General features: G+C 40.3%; 1 protein-coding gene across 1 annotated transcript in view; it reads right to left on the bottom strand.

Moving 5' to 3' along the window:
- SETD5 (SET domain containing 5) overlaps positions 607-24,607 on the bottom strand; it is a 91,775-nt gene continuing 67,774 nt past the window's right edge. Inside the window, 7 exon segments of the mRNA XM_013981946.2 lie at positions 607-2,815; positions 3,160-3,248; positions 3,837-3,970; positions 4,864-5,162; positions 7,868-8,338; positions 13,286-13,530; positions 21,947-22,076. Of these exon segments, the coding sequence (XP_013837400.2) occupies positions 2,207-2,815; positions 3,160-3,248; positions 3,837-3,970; positions 4,864-5,162; positions 7,868-8,338; positions 13,286-13,530; positions 21,947-22,076 (1,977 nt within the window). The 3' untranslated portion in view covers positions 607-2,206.

Here is a 24,607-nt window from a genome sequence, read left to right as displayed (position 1 = left end):
AAAAAAGAAAAAAAAAAAGGGTGTGAAGGAAGATCAATCCGTATTCCTGGGCCCATTATGGGCAAAACAACTCTACCAAGAGCACCCTCTTGAACATGTATCCATTTTGCTTTCTTCACTTAAGGACAGGGTTAGGAAAACCAGGCAAGGCAAGGTCACAAAATTGGACAAAGTTCTCAACTTATGATTATTATGGTTAAGAATTTTATTATCAAAATTATTACATCTCTTGTGAAAGTTCAAATGTTACAGCAAGGTGTAAACACTCCACTTGAGAAAGAAGTGATACTTCTTCCCTTCCAAGAGTTCCCCCCACCCCCCGCCCCCACCCCCCCAGAGGTCTGGTCTTGACAGCACCCTGCCCACACAGAGTGGCTGGGGTCTCTGCACGTGCCAGGCAGGGTGAGGGCCGCCTGCCCGCTGGCCTCTCCCCCTGGTTAATAGCCAAGGGGAGAATGCAAACCCCAGCTCAAATGGAGAGACATTTACATACGTTTTATATAATATACAAAGAAACCAGCATCCCAGGCAACATGATTTCCATTCCCAACTCTCTCCCAGACTGATGGGTTTTGTGGGGGAAACATCAGAAAGAAAAGTATTCTGCTGATGTCTCAGCATTTAAAAAAAGAAAAAAAAAAAAAAACTCCCCTCATTTGAGCAAACACCTGATTTCAATTTTGAAAAAGTGAAATTTTGTAACAGTCACACACAAAGAGAGAAGACTGTGCATATGATAGTTGTAGGAGAGGGTAGAAAGGAAGGGGATGCAAGAGGCTAGGGAAAAAAGGAGAAAACAAACTGGAGGGAAGGAAGGAGGGAGACTCACAGTATTATCTTGTCCAAAAGAAAGAAGGTCCACTGCAGCACCAGGGATTACACCTGTCATATATTTGCTACCCCTACCATGGTTATAACTGAATACAAAATTAGATAAATAAAAACACACCAGATATTACAGTAAACAAGTGAAAGAAATAAGCTGGCAACCGTATGGAATTTAAAAAGATTGTGTACCCCACCTGGCTGGCTCCAGGGCTACTCCAGGGGTGTACAACAGGCACAATGCACTGATGGGGAGAAGCCAGTCTGCTCTCGTCTCTCATCCAGAACAGTGTAGGTGTGTGGGTGGCTTTAGAATACTCTCACCTAGGCCACTCTCAAAGAAGCATCCCCCAAAGGAACGTGGGCCATGCCCACACACAATCACAGTCCTGTCGGTGCCACTCCACAAACATGTCTTTCCACTCTTACCCTGCAGTCACGAGTGCATGCTCCCTAATCATGGAGGCGGTCCTACTCAGGGGATCGTTAACTCCTGATTAATGGGGAGTAGAAAAAATAAAATTCAAACAATTCCCAAAGCATGGGGGACCCTTCCTAATCAAATTTATTGCCAACAGCTGATAAGTAGCAACGCAATTGGCACATCTCAGTTATGTATACCTTTTCTTCGCCTACTTACTTCATGGGTTACTGAGCTGTGAAATGGATGGTACCAGCTGGAGGCTCAGACAACCTACTAGGATAATCCGCTCCTGAATAATCAAGAGTTGAACATGAGCTCTTCTTCAGAGATCCAGGCACCCCTCAGTCAGAGCACATTCCAAGCTTCACTATCCGTTTTCTTCTTGATGTTTTTAAGACAAAAAGAGGGAATATTCTTGGTGGAAACATCTTGGCCAGATACTTGCTTTTGGAATGGTTGTCTTAGGGTGAACATTTACATACCTACCTTTTTTCTTAAGTGCATAAAACCCTAACACTACTCAGATGGCTTGGGGCTTTGAGATTGGCTCTTTTCACTTTTTCCTTTGAAAACTTTTTTTTTTTTTTTTTTTTGATTTAAAAAGATATCCTCACTGCACAAGTGACTTCAGGTTACAGGCAAGGATGGGAGATGGAGGCTTCAACACAACTCATTGCACTTAGAACCGTTACTAACCGAAACACCATTTGCTTGTCAACAATGTACCCTTAACAGCAGGGAGAAACTTCTTTATAGTCTCTGCTTCAGACAAGATTTACATCTTTCTCCAAGGCCAGAGCCAGTCGCGACCATAAGTCTTGTTTCTTGTCGACCAGACCCAATCCTCTGGCACCTTGTACCCCCTTCCTCAGCAATATGCTCGGCCTAGGTTCCAGAGGCAGCTGGAAGGAAGCAGCTATGGGCTCATTCAGTTCTGTTTGCCCAAATCCAGAAGCCCTAGGAAAGTCCTGTCTGAGTCTTGACCCCCGACCCCTGCAGTGGCTGGAGCCGGTACTGGTGCACACCCCCACTCCCTCGGTGTGGGTAGTGCTGTGAATTGGAAACCGCAGATACCCTGGAGGCCTGGTAGGCAGCTGACTGCCCAGCACTGGGCAGACTGATAGTCCGGAAGTCTGATGGCAATGACGACCTAGAGTTCTGAGCAAAGGAGGTGGAACTCAGAGTTCCTGTGCTGGACTGGGAAACCGAGTCTGAGGTCGGCGAGTCTGAGGGGCCCTGTGGGGTAGGGCTAGCAGCACTAGAAGGGCAGCTCCTCCTTGGAAGACTGCTGCCGGTGCTGTTTCCAGAATGTGGCTGGCTGCTATAATACCCTGGTGTCCCCGTAAATGGGGCCAACGAGTCTGTGGACACAGGGTGGGCGGGGCTGGAATAGGACGTAGAAGAGAGGGAGGATTCTGAAGAACCATGAGAAGGGGGGTTCCCAGGTCTCAGTGCAGTAGTTCGATAACTGTATCCTGGAGACTGGGTGGGATGTCCTCTAAAGGGGGAGGAACTCTGTTGAAGGAGGCTTTGTGATTCTGTCCGTGGACTATCACACTGCAGGAGCTAGAAAGAGTTGGGAGGAAAAGCATAAGGAGGTGAAAAAGTCCCTACTTAAGCCATTTAGGCTTGTGAATATTTAAAATACCCTACTTTCTTCTTCTTCTTCTTCATCTTCTTAGCCATCTGTTCTTTTTAGGATTAACAAAGACAGTAAAATGGCTGTCTTTGGTCACAATTTTTCTGGCATGACTTATTACCTGAAGATGAGCAGATGATGACATATTTCCAAGGCTGCTGAAACTATATGCAAAGACGGCATCTCAACTGCAAAGGATGGCCAGGATCACACAACATTTGGAACCCAGAACAAATTCCTATGCCCAGAGATGAGCACTTTCTCGTCTCACCTGGTAGCTGTATCGGGAAGGGCTGTAAACGGCTGCTCCTTTAGAGAGTGCTGAGCTCAGTGTCTCTGGGCCTTCACCATCAGTAGGGTCTGGAAGGTAATATGAAATAAACTCATTTTTTTACAATAAGTGAGAGAGAGCCATTGTTCATTCAAGTCACCAATGCCAGCACCAACACATGCTGCTTTCTTTCTGACAAATCAGGTTAAGTGCAGCATGCCAGAAGGGCAAAAGAAATGATCATGGGCTTTTTTTTTTTTTGGGCCGCGCCCGCGGCATGCAGAAGTTCCTGGGCCAGGGATCAAACCCGTGCCACAGCAGTGGCAACATCAGAGTCCTTAACCCACTGAGTCACCAGGGAACTCCTAATTATGGGCTATTTTAAACACTTGATCTGATTCCTGTCTCCTCCTTTCTCTTCATCCTTCATCAGGGTGATTTCCAGGCCTTTGGAGAGATGAGTTACAGAAAGATATCCTTTGGGAAAAAAGAGCAGACAGAGAGCAAGCAATGCTAGATCTTAAGAATGCTATAGCCCCAAAGAGTGAAAGCAAGACTATACTGGAAACTCTGCACACAGGGGAGCCCAAGTGCCTAAGAAAGAAACTCACCTCAGCCCAGCATTTGGTGCTCATGTGTCCCTGAACCTGGTTGGCAGGAGAAGGCCATGGGCTCACCTGAGTCTTTTTCTGTGATGTTACTCTCCCACGTGGGGGAAGGCTCTCCTTTCTGGGCCACCCTCACACTGCTTCGGAGGACCTTGGGGATGCTCCCTCCTTCTCGGAGTCTTTCTACTGATGTGGGAACCATCCTGTGAAGGCAAAAGGTGACGGTTTATGTTAAAGGACTTCAGAGTCAAGAGTCTAGAACAAACAAAGCTCTGACAAAAGGGCTATACAACAGATTCTCTTGAGACACCCTCTTTTTAAACATTATTTTTCTGTAGGACCAATTTAAAACAAGGTATTCTTTTCTGCCTCAAGCTATGCCAGGCGCAGAACAACAAACACTTGAAAAGAAAAAGCAATCAAGGAAAAGGAGGATTTAAAGATGTGTATCTCTTTTAATCCCCATCTTAATATGCTAAATTTTATCTTCTCTGAAGTCATGTGCCTGGCATGTAGTAGTTTAACAGATTAATGAAAATTAATCATTAGAGCCATGTCTCTTCTTTCTCAGACTTCATTGATTCATTGAATGAAATGCCTCATTCTTTATTTCATTCATTTGATACTCAGTACTTGAGACTAGTACTGTTTATTTATTTGTGGTCTCCTCTAAATCAGACAATTCCTTTCAGAACATGTCACTTCTCTCTGTATATGCTAGCCACGTGGAACTGAGACATCTGTTGTTAATTTAAGTGGAACTGAACTGAACTCCTGACTTACATTTCACAAGAAATGAGAAAACAGAAGAGGCAGTGTTAGTGCCCAGCAAATAAAATAGCTCCTCTGTGTCCACAACTATATGCTGTCCAACATCTTGTTCTGCAGGCTTGGTGGCAATTCTTTGCTTCTGTAAGGCTAGGGATTATGGCTGACACTATTAAATCAGCTGAATAGGGTAAGTGGCACTGTTGGCTGGCTTTCGGCTGGCTTTCTCAGATAAGCATTCCCATATATTTTAGGTAAAACTGGGAGCCAGCCTAGATGTACACATCCCTCCTTAATTTAATCAGTAAAGCATTAAACATACACTTACCACCTACTGCTGATATTCTCTTGAGGTCTGCAGTGAGATGAAGTGCCTCTGGAATCTGATGGGCTTACCGCCTCCAAATGAGACATAGAGGAATGAGATGGGGAGAACTTTTTATGAGGGGAAGATGGGGTTCGGGCTGAGGATCCCTGCACACCATGGGCACCAGTGTCAGAAAGTGAGTTACTGCTGCCTTGCCCCGCTCCTGCAGACTTGCTTTTGCTCTGTGCAGAGTCGCCTCCCCCACCAGCAGAATTTTCCTTGGCTTCTTGTTTCCTTTTGCGGTACTCCAGCAGGGATACCTAGGAAGGAAACAAGAAACAAGACTGTAGCTAGACATCATTAGTGGATCACTAGCAATGGCGAAAGAGGACGGGACCATAGTAAACCACTAGCAAGCCATGTAAACAAAGCAGGCACCAACAGGTGACTTTTTCCAGGTGTGAGAAACATCTGAGCACAGCTAAATATTTAAATTAGTCAAAAAATGGAGTTCCCATCATGGTGCAGCAGAAACAAATCTGACTAGGAACCGTGATGTTGTGTGTTCAATCCCTGGCCTCGGCTCAGTGAGTTAAGGATCCAGCATTGCTGTGAGCTGTGGTGCAGGTCACAGATGTGGCTTGGATCTGGTATTGCTGTGGCTGTGGCTGGCAGCTGTAGCTCTGATTAGATCCCTAGCCTGGGAACCTCTATATGCTATGGGTGCAGCCCTAAAAAGCAAAAAAAAAAAAAAAAAAAAAAAGAGTCAAATATGGGTCAGGAAAACAATATATTAGGAGATATTTTTGAAAATGGCATTCACCAGAACACCTCAACCTTTACTACACCTTCCAAAAAACCTGTTGCCTCACAGTTCCCAGTAATAGAAGTGTGCTGTCATAGTTATTTGCAACAGTGGTACAGCACCTAGAAAAGGGAAGGTGAAGAGTTGGGAGTTTGTATAGCTGAAAAGGTCTCCCAGTGTTTCAAACAGTTCTTCCTCACTCCATAGGAATCCCTGGAGTTACTTGTTTTTTTTAAAAAGGCAATGCTTCAGAGTTTTAAAGTGTGCTCAATTTTTCAAGATATACTAGGGCTTTATTACTGTTTTTGTTTTACACATAAGGAAACTAATGTAAAGGGAGCCAGGAAATGATTTCCTGTTTACATTTCAGCAAGTCAGCACCAGAAAACTTTTACTTGGAAACTCCTTCCTCTCTCACCATTTATCTCCCTTATTCTTTCCTGACTGCCCCAAAAGGACTCCTCTCCCTCGCCTGCTAGTCCATCTCCTCTCTGCTGCCATAGCACACTGTGAACACAGAGGCTGCTGACCTTTTACAATATCTAGTATATTCTAATATATTTGTAAACTATATGTTCTATGAGGGTAAAAACTAGGCTTGCCCTATATTTTTAATATTTCTGAAATAACAAATCATGATTCCAACCTCTTTTGCACATAATGAATAAAACCCAATGACTGTTTCCATTTTTGTTACTGATAGTCAATACTATTCATGCGACAGTCTCCGAAACCCAATGTTATTTTATTCCAAACTATCTACCAGTGTTTCCTCCTTCTATCGGCTTAGGTGTCTCATTTTTATGTTCAAGGTGTCTCATTTTTATGTTCAAACACAAAATATAACAAAATTGCAAAGATAACTTTGTGCATGCATTTTCTATGCACAATCTTGGAAAAAAGTTAATAATTCGTTGTAATGACAAAACAAAACAAAACAAAACAAAAAAACAACCACTAGGCTACATTTCAACAAGAGTACCACAGATATTCTGCAATTATTTGAGACTGTCACACAGAGAACATTAAGCATCTCTAGCTCTGACCAGTAAATAGAAGTTGTAAAAACTCAAAATACTTCCATGTATTTCCAAATGCCCCTAGTTGAAAACCACTGACACAAAAAGCATCTTTTTGGCTTTGTGACTCCTAGAACAGGATTACTTGTTACAAGGCAGGCCCCACACCAGCTCTCTACTGTCTGGCCCTCTCTGTATTCTCCTCCAGACTCTCCTCACTTTTCATATGACACCATAGCAACATTCAACAGCAACCACATTGTATCCCTGGTGCTCAATCTATGGAGTGTTACATAGTTGCTCATTTCTGCTCTTTCTTCTGTAACATCTTCACTTCCTCAAATTTATCATTCGAGATTAGCCAAATCAGTGATCTGCCACCTTTCACTCTACTACCCCTTAAACTTGGCTACAAGCCTCATTTGTTCTCAAAGTTCCCTCCATATATCCAACTTGGCTATGTTCCACTGTTAAGTTGTTCTCATCACATCTCAACAACTCCTTTGGAGTGTCTATCATTATTAATATAATTACCTGCTAAGCTCAGTCTCACTTGCTATCAGCTTCATGAGGGCAGAACCTAGAAGGGGATACGATACAGCATGGTGGCAACAAGAACATACAATCTGGAATCAGAGAGACCTGGGTAATGTCCTGGCTCTTCCATGTACTAGCTGTGTGACCCTGGGCAAGTTATTTGACTTGCCTTAATTTCATCATCTGCAAAATGGGAAATTACTCATTTTACAGGATTATTGTGAGATTAAATGCAGAAGTAAGTACCTAAAACATGAAAAGTGCCACAAGGGAGTTTCATGGTGTGGTCCCAATTGTTAGGACTTTCATAATGCAGCCCAGGTTCAATCCCTTGTCTGGGAGCCAAGATCCCATATCAAGCCACTGCACAGTGTAGCAAAAACAAAGTACATTAAGTAGCATTATTCCTTTTCAATGCTTTATCCTTTGAATTGCCTAGCCAAGACTACAGCACATACATGGTAGGCATTTAAATGTGGTGAATATTTACAACACTCATGAAATTGTATTAAAAGTCTTCCAATGGACATGCTGAAACCACGACTTATCTTTGTTTTCATTACACTGAGAACAGTGCTGAAAACATAGTGGTACCTCAGTAAAAATCTACTGACTTACTCAGTTAATGTTCTTCAAAAAGGCCTATAAAATGTGAAACACTTACCTTTTTCCTTTGTGGTGGGTTCTGGGGGGCAGATGGGACTCCGTCACAAGCCCTTTCACCTCCAGGTGACATGGATCCACGAGAGAGGTCTTTCATAAAACCATGTTCATATCTGCTGGGAAACCCTTCTGCAGGGGAACAATAGCCCCCATCCAAATGTAAAGGCTTCCTATCCCCTACTAGGGGAGATCCTCGATATAATCCATCTGCTCGAGGCATAGCATTCAATGGAGAGTAGGCATACATCAAGTTAAACTCTGTCCGAAATGCCTGGTCCGAGTTTCTCACAAGGGTCTGATGTCCATCTCCAGTCCTGCTTGCAAAGCTGGTCTCAGAGGTGGGCCCAACAGAAGGATGAGGAGCCAGGTCAGAATGACCTGAGTTGATCAGGGAAGGTCTGTCAGCACAGCTGTTAGTGTTGGAGTCAAGGTAGCCTACTTTTGTCAAGTCCAGGTCTTTCCGGTGACAAAGCTGAAAGAATAAAAATCATTGGAGAAATGGGGTGGGGGAGAAAGGCAAAAGTCAAAGGGCAGAAAAGAAGGGAAATGGGGGAGGGGGCACAGGTGAACAAGGAAAGAGGCATAGAAGTAAAAGAGAGAAAGTCATTAACATCTGTATAGGTCCCATGTAGCACCAGTGTATATATGCCAGATGACCAAAGAACCCTGGCCTTTCCCAAATTTCTTGAAAATCTTTCTGGATGAGAATACTGGGAAAGTCAGAATTAGATAATTGGCCAAATGTGACAGTTTTGCCTGCTTAGCCTTTCATCAGGTTTGTTGAGTCACCTTGTACTACATTCAGCTACTGGCAGTATTATCAGGGTTTTACCTGAGCCCCATGGATGCTACAGAGGTGAAAAGGGTGTCTTAGGATAACTGGTTTCTGTTTTACTCATTTCTAAACTAATATTGATGGAAGGTGGGAGGAGGGGAAAGGTGAAAGAAAATACAAAGTAGACGAGAAGTCTAGTACTTAAGTTATTGGTTCAGAAAAAGAGAATGGTGTTAGTTGAAGACATCAACCAATCAGTTCTTCACTCGCTTTCACTATTAAGTAGGTGTGTTTCTCATAAAACTTTCTGGCCACTCAATTCTTCTTTCTGCATCCTCTAATGTATGTCAACACACCACAAGACCACTAATGCTCATCACTGCAGAGCACGTGAAATGCTGAAATGTACCAAAAATAAACCCATCTATATGGTCATAATTACCTCTGAACATCAAGATTTTCTGCCACTATGTCAACTAAAGCTAACTCTCTAGAAAGAAAAGGACCAGAAACCCAGATACTATATACCATGTCAGCCTCCAAATTAAGCTGAGAATCTTTAGCAACTGAGAAGAAAGAGTTTTAAATCTATTACAAGATAGAGTAAAAAACATCCAGAAAACCTCTAGTACACTAAGACCACAATCTTCTTCAGTTTCACACAGATCTATAAAATCCTACTCATTCAGGATTTGGTCACCTGTTTAGCACTAATTTTTTACTGGGAGGGTGTGGGGTTAACAGTTCAGAGAGACTACAATTTTCAAGAGAAAAAAATGCTCCACGTGGATTCATGGAGTAAATCGTTACTACATTTGTCCAAATCTTGTAAGAAATTCTAGCACTAAAATCTGAATTTAATATTTTCAAAGCAGTAGGATTTCTAAGAAAAGCACTCAACTGATATTCTAAGAGATATCCTTTGTATAGCAACCATTCCCAACCACTGCAGAATTGAGGCTAGAGTCACAGAAGCCATGGGCTGCCTTAGAAAGCTGAGAGGCATGACTCTTCCTTCCTAAAGAAGCTGCTTAATCTATCAACCAGAGCTCAAAATACCCATTTAAACAGAGCTATCGCATTCACCCTGGAATAAGGTATAAATCACTGCCTAACTTTTCCAACGTAAGTGGCTCCTTTATTGGCCCAAGATAATAAATACCAAAAGACAGCTCCTACCAACTGGTGATTTAACTTTCCTTTTTTAACAAACACACTTTGTTGGATTTTCTTGAACAAGGTTCCCACCACATCTTCAGCTCCTTTAAACTTGACTTCTAAATTCTGTTCTTTGTTAAAAGAACTCTTCAACCATACCCTCCCCCAACAAAAACAAAAAAAACAAATCCCACCACACATACACAGCTACTTTATTTTCCTCCATCTACATTGAGAGTTCTGAGTAAACACAGTCACACATCGGAAGATACACTCAACTTAGAGTGACCAATCAGCCACTCTCTAGCCCATCACCCCATTCAATCAGATACCCCAGCCCTTCTCACACACGCAAGAACACACTCATGCACACTCACTCTCAGCCTCCAAGTGTGATTGAGATGGTGTAATAACTACCTCGGGTGACAGGGACTCGGGCCTATTCGCAGGGGAACTCTCAGGGGAGGATATGTTCTAGAGGAGGGAAAAGCATCTTGTTATTCATCTACTCAAAGCAAAACAAAACAAACAAAAAATAAAGCAAAGGCAAGCATAGATGGTTAGCCACAACTTTTTTGAGGAGGGGAGGGCAGGGAGAATGCACAGGGGAAATGTTTAAATGCAGAATTCATCTCAATGGACAGAATGACTTGTTAAAATGCTTCTTAGTGTCCTTGAAAGCATTCAAAGGTACATTGGTTATATTTCATGCTATAAGTAAACATCTCAAACAGCTATCAAAAAAGTTAAATTGGTTAAGATTTTATTCTATATCTTTCTATGTTATATGAGATATTAGCAACCTATAGTATCTGTTATTGATGGGCACTCTACCACTCATTCCTCCATGAGAGCACCTTTCAACTTCACCCCACACCCTGTTCTGATCACATTTCCTCATTCTCTTGTGTGACTAAGGCCCACCACCATTACCCAGGGAAATTGCTTAGCATGCTGGGGCCAGTAGGGCTAGGGAGATGGCCAGTTTCTCTTGAACAACAGTTACAGGGGTTACAACTGATGGACTCTCTAGCTCATATGCTAGATGGTACTTAACATAACCCAACTGGATCTGATCACCTCTACTAAGGTTCTTCAATTTCTTCAATATTAAATCCATTAAATACTTCGGAGGAAAGAGGGAGAGGGAAAAGGGGAAAAAGCAAAACAAAACAAAACAAAACAAAAACAAAAAAGCAAAACAAAACAAAACAAACCCAATCCCAAAGCAGCACATGTGTACACTTCAAGCTTCAAGTCCCTGGCTACCTTTAGGGCTTTGGCCTGAGTGAGCCCTCCCGTATCAAATAGGAACTGTGCCGAGAGCTCAGATAGGAAAATATGAAAGGTAAATAAAGTAGAAAATGATGGTGGTAGCTGTGACAAGGGTTCAGGGGTAAGGGGGGGGGATTCCTAATGTTACAGCCTCTAGACAGCTGTGGCCTGGGTGGCTGATCTATCCTATGGCAGGGGAAATGAGGCTGCTTTAGCAGAGCAGGGGTGCTGGCTGTTACTTGGTGGGGTGGTAGTATAAATTAGATGGGTGGTGGGGTATGGCTCTTAAGGCAAGAAGACAAGAGAAGGGTAGTTTGGTGGAAAGCAGAGGCTAATTAAGCTTAACCTCCCCCCTCCCAGTGCTGCTTCCACTCTTTTTGTGATGCTTTCCCTTCTTCATGATCTTTTTTCTCTTCCACTACATGTCTCCTCAAATCATTCCCTTGGCATTTCCCATTCTTCTCTTGGAATACTTAACATTTTTCCTTTCAAAAATATTCTTCCCTCAATCAAGCTGATCTTGCAACATTTTTCTGATATTCTTTGACTCTGTGTCACAGTCTTGGATGGAAATAAGGCTCCCCACCTCCACATATTAGAATGTAGGAAAGAGTATGGAAATTAGATTGGTGATAAAGATGGTCAGGATGATGAAATTTTTTTAATTGAAAAAGGCCAAATTTCTTTAGTTAAATCATGAGACTAAAACAGTAAAAACATGCACTACACTTTTTGAAGGGATGGGCTATTTATTAAAATATTTTCTTTCCCTCTTAGTATTCTAATATACTTACAACTATGCATCACTAAAATAATCACTGATTTTAAAAAATCCCAAAAACCCTTATATTTGCTTAATAGTTACCCCAATACTGAGTGCTAAATTCAGCCCTTCTAGAAGGTGACTTACCTTCTAATTTCACATGTAATTAAAATAAAACCTCTAAGAATTATAATAAAGTATGAAATCCTATTCCTATAATCTACTTTCCCCCAAGGAATATGTCTTCTGAAATTTTACTGTCAAAGTTTAGCTGCTAACTGAAAAGTTAACTGCAATTAGACTAAAGTTAGTAAAGTCTGCATCAGCTATTTTGCAATCTGGCTAAAAAGAATGCCACAGGGAATGTGGTAAAGAGTAACCACCCTGAAAATTAAATGTAATGAGGAAGGTTACATTTCAGAAAGAGGTGTGTTCCAAAAGTTAGTTAATGTTTTAGTTTAGGTACAGAATAGCTGCATCTTGTTTTCAACACTGTTATTTACCTGAGTCAGCCATTTAAAAGTTTGCGCTCATAAAAACTGAACAGTTAGGATGGCCTGGTTAGAACATTAACTTTCACTGAAGAACATATATGGAGAAGTTCAAGCTAGGGTTAGACCTAAGTGTATTTAGTTATTGAAAAAAATTTTTCTGAGAATAGATAGTGTCTGTTTATACATCAAAGCAACATGCAATACATTTTTTTTTTTTTAAATGTACATGGATTCTACCTCCTAAACCTGCTGTTACTCAAACTTGAATACTAAAACAATTTGGAATTAACTTTTTGAAACAGCTGACAAGAGAGTAGGTATCAACTATCTTCTTCTTATAAATGCACACTGTAGCCTCTTTCTACTTCTCATTCCTAATACAAGAAAGAAAAGTAACCTGGAGTAAGAAAAAAACCTCTAATTTGCTATAAAGTATACCCTAATGCTTTCTAAATTCAGTTTACTAAGGCTACAATGAGAATGCAAAATAACAAAGACATTTCACTGATTTAAAGGCCTAGACACAGAGTTACAACAAATCAGTATGACCTGAGAGCTTTCAGGCCAGTGTCATTAATGGTTACTACAGAGCTGGAAGCCCATTTTGTTGTGAGCCACATGAGAAGTCCTAGAGGCCCATTTTAACCAAGGCATATAGTTAGGTAAAGATGAAAATCTAGCATGATTACCATCTGAAGTTATGGAGACTATGAATTGCATGCAAAAGACAGATAAATGTCACGAGTGGGACCACTAGTCCTATTTTGGGAAGTAGGGGGACTGCCAAGATGAGAGGCTACCAGGTAATAGGTCACAATGATCCTGAGGATTCCCATATTCTTGCTAAGATGGGCAAAGAATATGGGAAGGAAAAATTTGCACGTCTACTTTAAATGAGGAGGTACAAGTGATGATCTTCATATTTAGCACGCCCAACCACCAATCCCAAATCACCTCAAACTGTAGAGGAGTATTGCAGCGACTAGCAGTGGTAAGAGACGTGATTGGTGAGAACATGAGGCTGTATCCATTTCGACACTCCTCTTCTGGGTGAGATGGGCCAGGTGTGGTCAGCTGAGGGCTCTTTGAGCCTGGATTGGGAGGGGGTGGTGTGACTGGAGAAAGAGGCCGCAATAACTTGGTGACATTCTGTTCCATCAGATAGCGAGACTTCCATTTCTTTAATGGGCTCAACAAGTCTGTGAAATACAAAGCTGGGATGAGAGGTTTGAAACTACAGTTTAAAGAGAGGCTTTGTAGTAAAGCCATTAATCTCTAGCTGATAATGGCTCATAACTCATCTCTTGTCTCATGCCTATAATAAAACCAAAAGCCCAAAGAAATGGCCACACTTAAAGTAATTCTCAAAACTCTCTACCTCCCAAAATATCATGACATGAATGTGACACTTTTAATGACTGGAGCTGAGTTAACCTCTTGTAGCAGAAAATATAATCTTACATTTTTCACACTGAGTTTCTGAAATCTCAAATCTGTGACGCATCTTAAAAATTACCATTTACTAAACTGCCATGTCACCAGTTCAAGCTTCTGGAATGCGAACTCCATATTCCTTTTATATATTTTTGCTATTTTCCAGCGGTTCTTTATATTTTTACATCTACTTAAGAAAGGCTATAAATTTTTGTGACCACTCAGGCTAATGTACCTATCTCACTTTCTCAGAGGAAAAATCTACTTTTATTCATTTACAGTTCAAGGTGATTTTATTTACTTAGTACCTACTATATGGAAACCAGTGAACTAGGTGTGTGTGGAAAACTGTTATCATGTATTCTATTTAAAGGGGTATACAAATGCATAAGAAAAAAATATAAAACATGTTTAATATAGGTTTAAGAACCTCAACAGAGGTAATCCTGTGTTAGTTAAAGAAAAAACAAAAAGCTATGCTGCAAATGCTTATTAACATACCAAGTACTATACCATGTGCTTTATGTGAATTACCACATTTAATTTGAATAACTCTGTAAACCCAGCACTATTGTTTCGGCAGTGCCTGTGGCATGAGGAAGTTCCCGGGTGAGGGACTGATCCTGCACCACAGCAGTGACTCAAGCTGCTGCAATGACAATGTTGGATCCTTAACCCTATGTGCCACAGGGATCTCCTCCATTTTTATTCTTAATCATATGGTTAAATTATATCCCCAAAGCTTGGTAGAAGGAGTGACAGTTATCCTAAACCTTTGAGGGAAAGTTTTGGGACAGCATCAAAGCTATGCTTTGAGAAGATCCCCTGGCAACAATGGTTAGGATGATAGTGGACATTGGGAAACTCTTTGGAGTTAATCGAATAGTTAAAACAGAGTTATGGGGGCATTGAACTAGGGCAGTAGATGTTGAAATGGATAGAGAAGAAATAAAAGTAAAAAATATTGAAAGAGTTCCTGTTGTGGCTCAGCAGTAATGAACCTGACTAGTATCCATGAGGACTTAGGTTCGATCCCTGGTCCCTCTCAAGGTTAAGATCTGGCATTGCTGTGGACTGCAGTGTAGGATGGAGATGTGGTTCACACCTAGCGTGGCCGTGGCCGAGGCTGCAGCTCTGATTTGACCCCTAACCTGGGAACTTCCACACGCCTCACATATGGCCCTAAAAAGACCAAAAAAAAAAAAAAAAAAAAAAAAAAAAAAAGGAGAAACATATTTTCCTTTTTTGATATCTCAGAATTTTTTACTTTCCTAGATTAGAAGTTTATTTGAATATTCCTTTTATTCCAGATACTAAGTTTTCTTTTTCTTTTCTCCTTTTGAAAAGTGCCAAGAAAAACAAATATGTGTTTCATGACTTATATTTAGAATACCTTTTATACTGTAAGAGTTTTAAACAGTAAATATTTTATTTTATTATTTATTTATTTACTTATTTTTGTCTTTTTGCCTTTTTCTAGGGCTGCTCCTGCGGCATATGGAGGTTCCCAGGCTAGGGGTCTAATCAGAGTTGCAGCCACCTGCCTACGCCAGAGCCACAGCAACGCGGGATCCGAGCCATGTCTGCAACCTACACCACAGCTCACGGCAACGCCAGATCCTTAACCCACTGAGCAAGGTCAGGGATCGAACCCGCAACCTCATGGTTCCTAGTCGGATTCGTTAACCACTGCGCCACAATGGGAACTCCAGTATCATATCTGTTTTGTTGAATAACTCAGTGAATGCATTTTAAGTGAATGATCTTTAAGTTGATTTGGGGATGGGAGAGTTTATCTGAACTTTGTAACTTTTCTGTAATGAACTTCATCATTTACAAAATTGCCTTTAGTAGTCACAGTGTTGGACCTAGCATTATAATGTTCTTTTAAAACATTTACTGTGGAGTTCCTGTCGTGGCACAGTGGTTAACGAATCCGACTAGGAACCATGAGGTTGCGGGTTCGATCCCTGGCCTTGCTCAGTGGGTTAAGGATCTGGCGTTGCTGTGGCTCTGGCATAGGCAGGTGGCTGCAGCTGTGATTGGACCCCTAGCCTGGGAACCTCCATATGCCGTAGGAGCAGCCCAAGAAAAGGCAAAAAGACAAAACGAACAAACAAACAAAAAAACCCAGATCTGATACTTGCCCAAAGTTTACTTTGTAATACGCCTATATTTTCGATGAATAGCACTATATTTGAAATTTTTTTCAAGTTTAATTTTTCTTTTTGCCACACATAATTATCAAATTTCAAGTGATTAAATCCATCTTTTACTTTTTTTTTTTAAACCTTTACTCAAGTAATTCCCAAGATTATATAAACAAACATCCACACACTGAAATACATTTGTAACTTGAAATCACATCCACAAATTAAGGTACTGCGAGTATCCTGGTGTATTTTCATCTTGAGCTCTTTCTTGACATGGCCTTACTGACTCTTGTCTAAATCATACTGGATAATAACCTACTATTTTCCTTCAGAACTACGTAATACCTGGGCTGATAAAGGTGGTTAAAGGATCCTGCATTGCCATAGCTAGGGTGTAAGTAAAGGCTGTGGCTTGGACTCAATCTATGGCCTGGGAACTTCCATATGCCATGGGTGTCGTGATTAAAAAAAAAAAAATTCTCTGTGGAGTGCCCACAGAGCACTTGGTGCAATGGGATAGGTAGCATCTCTGAAACACTGGACACAGGTTCAATCCCTGGCCCAGCCCAGTGACCTAAGGATCTGGTATAGGCTGTCTGGGAACTCTACATGGTTTGAGGGAGTGAAAAAAAAACAAATAAATAAAAACAAAAATCTTTCCATGACCATGACCAAAATGCTACAATTATAGTTTAATATTAAGAGTCTTTTTTGGCTATACAATGTTTTATACTTTTATACAGTCACAAGTATCAACTATTTCCTTTATTTTCTGCCTCTGAGATGCATGTATTTGACATCCCAAGCCAAAACTATAAAAACACTGACCTATTTAACGTTTATCCCCATATTTAATTTTTCAATTTAACTCAAATAGAACATACTTTAGTATAAAGCAGCATAATCAAAATTTCTCCACTGATTTGAAATACAACATTTGTCCTACCAGAATGTTATTCTGTCCACTTTTTAGTGAAATTGTTTGGGCACTTCCAGTTATTCTACTCTAGCTCTCCAAAATATTTTGCCTATTCCAGCATACTTGTTCATGTCAACCAACTGTAGAAATCATTCAACTATGCTGACATTACCCCATCCTCCAAATGGTGACTGAATAATTTGTGGAGAATTCTCATTCAGCACAGTGGTATAATCTTTTAGCTACTCATGCCTTCATTTACATCACTATTCATTACAGATTTGCTACATTTCAAATCAGGTTTATGCTCCAGTGTTCCCTATTTCCTGTTACTACTGTGAACTGGATGTATTTCTCACTGAATATTATCTAAATGTTATTGCTAACATATAAGAAAATGTTCACATATTTTTTGTGCCTAGCTACCCTATCGATGTCCATGTTTTTCAGTTAATTCTCTTGGCTTTCTCAATTAAATATATTATTTGTATACAATAACATACACATTCTCTTTATCAATACTTTTATCACAGAGTTGTTTTTTTTTTTTTTTTGGCGGCAATGACTTTGGATAACAATTTTTTTTTTTTTTTTTTTGCCATTTCTTGGGCCGCTTCCGCGGCATATGGAGGTTCCCAGGCTAGGGGTCAAATCGGAGCTATAGCCACCGGCCTACACCAGAGCCACAGCAACGCGGGATCCGAGCCGCGTCTGCAACCTACACCACAGCTCACGGCAACGCCAGATCCTTAACCCACTGAGCAAGGGCAGGGACCGAACCCGCAACCTCATGGTTCCTAGTCGGATTCGTTAACCACTGCGCCACGACGGGAACTCCTCTTATTTTCATGTTTATTTTTTCTTTTGATTTTTGAATTTTCTTTTATGGAAGTACTGTTGATTTACAATGTGTTAATTTCTGCTGTACAGCAAAGTGATCCGGTTATACATACATATATACATTTGTTTTCATATTCTTCTGCATTACGGTTTATCACAGGATACTGAATATAGTTCCCTGTGCTATACAATAGGACCTTTTTATTATCCATGCCATATATCATAGCTTGCATCTGTTAATCTCAAACCCCCAATTGATGCCTTCTCCCTAACCCCTACCCCCATGGCAACCACAAGTCTGTTCTCTATGTCTGTTCTGTGGGTTTGTTTTGTATGTAAGGTCATTTGTGTTATATGTTACTTTACAATAAACCTCTAAGATCATTGAATCAAACACCATAATAAGCTAGTTTGATGCAAATTATATGAAGACAGGAAAGAAGCTGCTTATATATTTCTCACTAAGGATTTATTCTACATGTCCCTACCATTATTCCTAGGCAGTTTCTTAATTTTGTTAAGTTTGGGAATGAAAATTTTCCCTTCATTTATTTTCTTGGTACATAAATACTATTAATTTTTGTATATCCAGTGGTATTATTATTTATTAAAGTATAGATGACTTACAATGTTGTGCCAATTTCTGCTATACAACAAAGGAACCTAGCCACACACATATATATGTTTCTTTTAGTGGTATTATTGAAATATTAATTTTTTCAATGATCATTTAGGCTCTCCTAGGTATATATCCACCTCACTTGCAAATAATGTACATCATGTCCTCCTCTGCCTCAAGAGTAATACCTTTTATTTCTATACGACTTAAGCTTTTAGGAACTTAGAATTTTTTTTTTTTTTTTTTTTTTTTGGCTGAGCTTTGGCATGTCTAAGTTCCTAGGTCAGATACTGAACCTGTACCACAGCAGTGACAATGCCAGATCCTTAATTGGTAAGCCACCAGGGGACTCTGGGAACTTTGAATCTTTAATGTATCCTAGTTTCTGACTGATTTCTGCAAATGTTTCATAAATGCTTCATAAGAAATAGAATTTTGTGTAGAATGATGACAGTAATAATTCCTATTAGGGTCTGATACTGTGCTTTATGTACAGGTTCCCAGGGACCTGTCTGTGCAGAGCAAGGGAAGGAGCACCCCAGGCTAGGGGTCCAACTGGGGCTGTAGCTGCCAGTCTATGCCACAGCCACCGCAATGACCAATCTGAGCCTCGTCTGTGACCTACACCACAGCTCATGGCAATGCCAGATCCTTAACCCACTGAGCAAGGGCAGATATTGAACTCATGTCCTCCTGGATGCTAGTTGGGTTCGTTAACCACTAAGCCACAAAGGGAACTCCCATACCTATTTCATAATGAGGCTCAGAGAGGTTTTATAACTTGCCTAACATAGTTTACAAGGATAGGATAGTATTCAAATTCACGTCTGTAGTAGATTTTTTCTACTACACCAATTTCTCTCCCTCTCTTTTTTTCGTCTTCTTAGCTAGCACTGCACCTGAGGCATATTGAAGTTCCCAGGCTAGGGACTGAAGTGTAGCTGTAGCTGCTGGTCTATGCCACAGCCATCCCTTTCTTGATTTACATTTTCTTGATCTTTTGGAGAGGGAAACAAAACCAAAAACAAAACATGAAAATAATCCTTCAGAATTTACACTAACTTGTAGCAGTATACCAAGTCACTTGAGTACTATTTGGTTTCAATTAAATATTTTCTGTCTATGTTGTACCTTAAAGGCAAGGTACATTCTTTGAATATTTCTCACTGGTAGAGATGAGAGAAGTTCAATAAAGGTTGGTGACTACAGTCCTAATTCCATTCCAACCAGGGCATATAGTAATAAGTGCACTTTTCCTATGAGTCTTTGCCATTTAGGACATGAATTGCTTAAACGTATACAACACATAAAACACACAGATCATACACATATGTCTGTGTGTATATGAGATAGAAGATTTCTGGTTAAATTATAAGCGTATTCTTTAAAAGCTGTCCAACAAATTCGGTAATATCCAAAACCAGCATTTTTTTATATTAACTTGGTCTGAGTAAATCTCCCTTATCTTTTGGTAAAGAGGGTAAGATATTTTAAACAAACAGTGTCATTTATCTTCCAGATGTTTTCTACACTGGGATTTTATTTTTGTCTTTTTGTCTTTTTAGGGTTGCAACCACAGCATATGGAGGTTCCCGGGCTAGGGGGTGAATCAGAGCTGTAGTCACCGGCCTACGCCAAAGCCACAGCAACTTGGGATCACAGCCGAGTCTGCAACCTACACCACAGCTCATGGCAATGCTAGATCCCTACCCCATTGAGCAGGGCCAGGGACTGAACCTACATCCTCTTGGATACTAGTCAGGTTTATTAACCACTGAGCCACGACAGGAACTCCTACACTGGGATTTTATTATCCTGAGGTTACACATATGATAACATACAAAGTATAATCCAAATGTGGGGACAGAAAAATAAAAAGTCAATAATTTGAAAATAATTATTTTTAGTAGCCTATGTTTTTCCCAGTATCATACAGAATTTTAATATAAAGCCAATACTGGAGTTCCCGTTGTAGCACAGTGGTTAATGAATCTGACTAGGAACCATGAGGTTGCAGGTTCGATCCCTGGCCTTGCTCAGTAGGTTAAGGATCTGGCATTGCTATGAGCTGTGGTGTAAGTTGCAGACATGGCTCAGATCCCGCGTTGCTATGGCTCTGGCCTAGGCTGGTGGCTATAGCTCCGATTTGACCCCTAGCCTGGGGATCTCCATGTGCCGAGAGAAGCAGCCCTAGCAAAAGGCAAAACCAAAAAACAACAACAAAAAAGAATTTGAATATAAAGTCAATATTACTAGCACAAATCTCCTTATTTAATTCAAGTTCGCATTTACTCAGGGAGCAAATGTCAACAATGAGGTGGTTTTTATGGAAATCTGAAATATTATCATGTTAGCTATAGCCTTGCATGAACCTCAGCATCTTATTTATTTACTTTTAGGGCCACACCCATGACATATGGAAGTTCCCAGGCTGGGAGTCAAATCAGAGGTACAGGAGTTGGCCTATGCCACTACAATGCCAGATCTGTGCCATATCTGTGACTTACACCACAGCTCACAGCAACACTGGATTCTTAACCCACTAAGCGAAGCCAGGAATCAAACCTGCATCCTTACAGACTGGGTTCATTACTACTAAGCCACAATGGGAACTCCTAGTATTTTGTTTTGATTGCATAATATTCACAAAATTGATTCTGAGATAAACTTACAGAAATCACAGGGAACTTTTCAATTAAACTAGTATTACCAAGGAAAACTTTGGTAAAAAGACTATCCCAAAGAATGTTAAGTTGGCATCACAAGTCCATGCATCAGTGCATTCAAGTGAAATTCAATAAAAATCGCTCCAAGTGTCACTGGAAAACAATGGATGGACTAGATGATTTTCATGACTCTCTAGTTTGAAAACTCATGAGGACTTCAAACTGGATTCAAGGTGATGCCTTCTAAAAAAATTTGTACTGGAGTTCTGTGGTGCAGCAGAAATGAATCCAACTAGGAACCGTGAGGTTTCGGGTTCCATCCCTGGCCTCACTCAGTGGGTTAAGGATCTGGTGATGCCTGAGCTGTGATGTAGGTCGCAGATGTGGCTCAGATCCTGCAATGCTGTGGCTGTGGTGTAGGCCGGCAGCTGTAGCTCTGCCCTAGCCTGGGAATCTCCATATGCCGAGTATGAAGCCATAAAAGACAAAAAAAAAAAAAAAAAAACAAAAAAGAAAAAAACCAAACCTAACTGGGCAGACTCCTTTGAAAATCACCATTTCATAATAATTTCTCATTTATTTCAATCATTCCCTGCCCCTCCAAATAAGTTCCACCCAATTCAATCACCTATAATTTTGATTCTTTCCTGAACAGTGCCCACCTCCACATCTTTCTTGCGTATTTCCCCTCTTATTAACTATGGCAATAGGTTTCCTAAACTTACTACTTTAAATATTTCTAACCTTTTTATAACCATTCCTGCTGTTATCTGTACACTGTCTAGTTCCTTCTTTGTCGTCCTGGGAAAACTGATCCCTGACTTGAGATCTCTCTTCCTCTGTAAAGACAGATATAAAGTAACTATTTAGAGAACAGTGCTATTTCTTTTCTGTGGCAGACCTTTAAAGTATGCATACTGAAACTTTTTATGTAGACCCTAAATAACCATTGCTCATGTATTTAGAAAGGTTTGAAACACGTACCTGCATTGTCTTTGCAGATACTAGAAGAGTTACTATTCTCATTACTTTGGTATAGGTGCTGAGTTCTAGTCTCTTGGGGTACAGATGATGTTTGAGTCATCCCTTCTTCCAAGGCTTGCTTTATCCAGCGCTATAATGGGAAAAGAAGCAGAGAATTATTAATAATCATTTAAAATCATTTAGTTCACCTATTTTAAATGCATTAACCAGGTCATTACACATCGAATGGTGAGAGAAACAATCTAACACATTCAGGTCCACAGTCAAGTATGTTTTGTCTTGTGCTTCAGCATTTTAGGATACTGCCCCATTAATTCTTTCTATAGGGCACAAATGAGAAAACCTGGATTATACAGAATAAAGTCCCATTAAAAACAAAAAAACAAAACCAAAAATACAGACATATTATTTAAGTTTTCACATTGCTTAGAATGAGATAAATGGGAAAAGATAAGGAAGAAATCTCATCATGTATTTAAGAGAGATTCTTATCATACATGATAAAACTAAGTGCACAGAAGGAAGATAAAAGATCTCTTAAGAGTTGTCTGCCTTGTGCCAGGGATATCTGAAGAAATAATAGAAAAGATTCACAAGAAAACTTTAGATGAGAATAAATAGCTCTTCACTACAAGTACCTAAAGATGTCCAAAAAGTCTCTCAGAATATCCTATGAGTTTTCCCTCCATGTTAAGTAGTTTGGTTAAATTACGCATGAATAATGCAAATCACCAGAATAAATGACCTTTTGCAGAATCAAAAAGAAGAAAAAAGTCAAAAAGAGCTCTCTAGTCAGTCACATTTTTTGTCTTGAATACTGGAGTCTAAAATGATGGAAACAAATTTAGGTTAGAATGCATCCTGTGGAAGAGAGAAAATTTCTTACCTGTAATTGTGTTCTCTTAAGATACAGAGCTGTAGGTTGCTCACCACTCTGTGGCTCTCCTGCCCTGACATAAGACAGATTGAATTTGGATAAACATCAATTTCTGGGTCAGACCCTATCCCAAATAGGAAGAGCAAAGGTGATTATAACTTTACACCTTTAGAGAACAAATATTACAGGTAAGTAAATATTCTCTTTAACAAGAGAGCAATTCTAATAGATTTATGCTCTTAAGAAATAATTATTTCTTAGGAAATAATGTGAAAAAACCAAGAAATCATGTAAATAGCATTGTGCTCTGCTAAATGAAAGCAAAAATAAAATTATAAACATGAGGAGATAAAGAATGAATAAATATCTAAAAAAGAGAGCTCGAGAGTCAACTGAATCACATCAACATCTTAGGGTATGACCAGGTCCCTGAAAAGTCAAAAAAAAAAGCCAAAGGCCAAGTATGAACTAACTCTTTTATATATAAAATACTGAGATAAAGACGAACTGTCAGAACCATAGCTCCTTACACAGAAGAGAACTCGGAGGTCATCTTGTACAAAGTATTCATTATACATAGAGATGGGGGAGAATTAGGCTCAGGAGGACAAAATGAGTCAAAATCCTTTGTTGTAGATACCTTAGGACAAGTTTTTCTTTTCAGGGCAGATGACAGGACTCATTTGGGGTCGCTGTGCTTTCCTCTAAGAGAACTTAATTTCTTATATTCCCATGTTCAAGTAGATACACCCGTAAAAGACCTTATAATCTGGGTCTGAGGACTACAAAAAGGGAAAATAAAGCCAGGACAGAGGTAGTCTAAGGAATAAGATGCTGCTCTGGTTAGCTTAAGGTCAAACAAAAACATGATCAAACCCATTCCTCCTGGCTCTATTGTATGTCTACACAATATTGTAGGGCCCATAATGAAGGAACGTGAACAGCTTCTTGTATCTAACAAGTTCCAATCACTCTTATTAGATAACAAATTAACTTTAGACAACTTTTCCCCCCTAAATTTTAGCTATGGTTATTAAGGTCAAAAGAACCTTCTCTGAAGCTCTGTATCAAAGAGTTCTTTTTTGTGTGTGTCTTTTTGCTATTTCTTGGGCCACTCCCGCGGCATATGGAGGTTCCCAGGCTAGGGGTCGAATCAGAGCTGTAGCCACTAGCCTATGCCACAGCCACAGCAACGCGAGATCCGAACCGCGTCTGCAACCTACACCACAGCTCATGGCAACGCCGGATCCTTAACCCACTGAGTAAGGGCAGGGACCGAACCCGCAACCTCATGGTTCTTAGTTGGATTCGTTAACCACTGCGCCACGACGGGAACTCCAAAAGAGTTTTTTTTAGGAAGCTCAGTGATAGGCAAGAGGAATTTAAAGAGTCTCATTACGATGGAGAAAGAGCAAAGAACTAATTTGGGTTTTAGAGTCCAAAGATCTGGATTGAAACTTGGCCACGCCTCTTACTAGATGCCTACCTCTGGGCAAGTTACTTAACACTTCTGAGCCAAAGATTCTGGATCTGTAAATTGAAGCCAAAAGCCCAATTTCACAGGGTTATCACAAACGCTAAGTGAGAGAATGCATGTGAGGAAAGCTGGGAGCTTAGTACTGGGCACATATGTTCAGTGAGGACTTGTTCAACTGAATTTTAGTGCTATATAGAGATACACAGATTAATAACCCTCCAGTACACACAATGAAATATCAATGCAAAGCACGGTGTTACATTTTCAGTCAGGATGGGAGACCAAATGCCCCACACGTATTATGCCT

This window comes from Sus scrofa, chromosome 13 (assembly GCF_000003025.6).
Source record: "Sus scrofa isolate TJ Tabasco breed Duroc chromosome 13, Sscrofa11.1, whole genome shotgun sequence".
Lineage (NCBI taxonomy): Eukaryota > Metazoa > Chordata > Mammalia > Artiodactyla > Suidae > Sus > Sus scrofa.
Note: the sequence above shows the minus strand (reverse complement) of the source record. Positions and strands in the feature narration are given on the sequence as shown.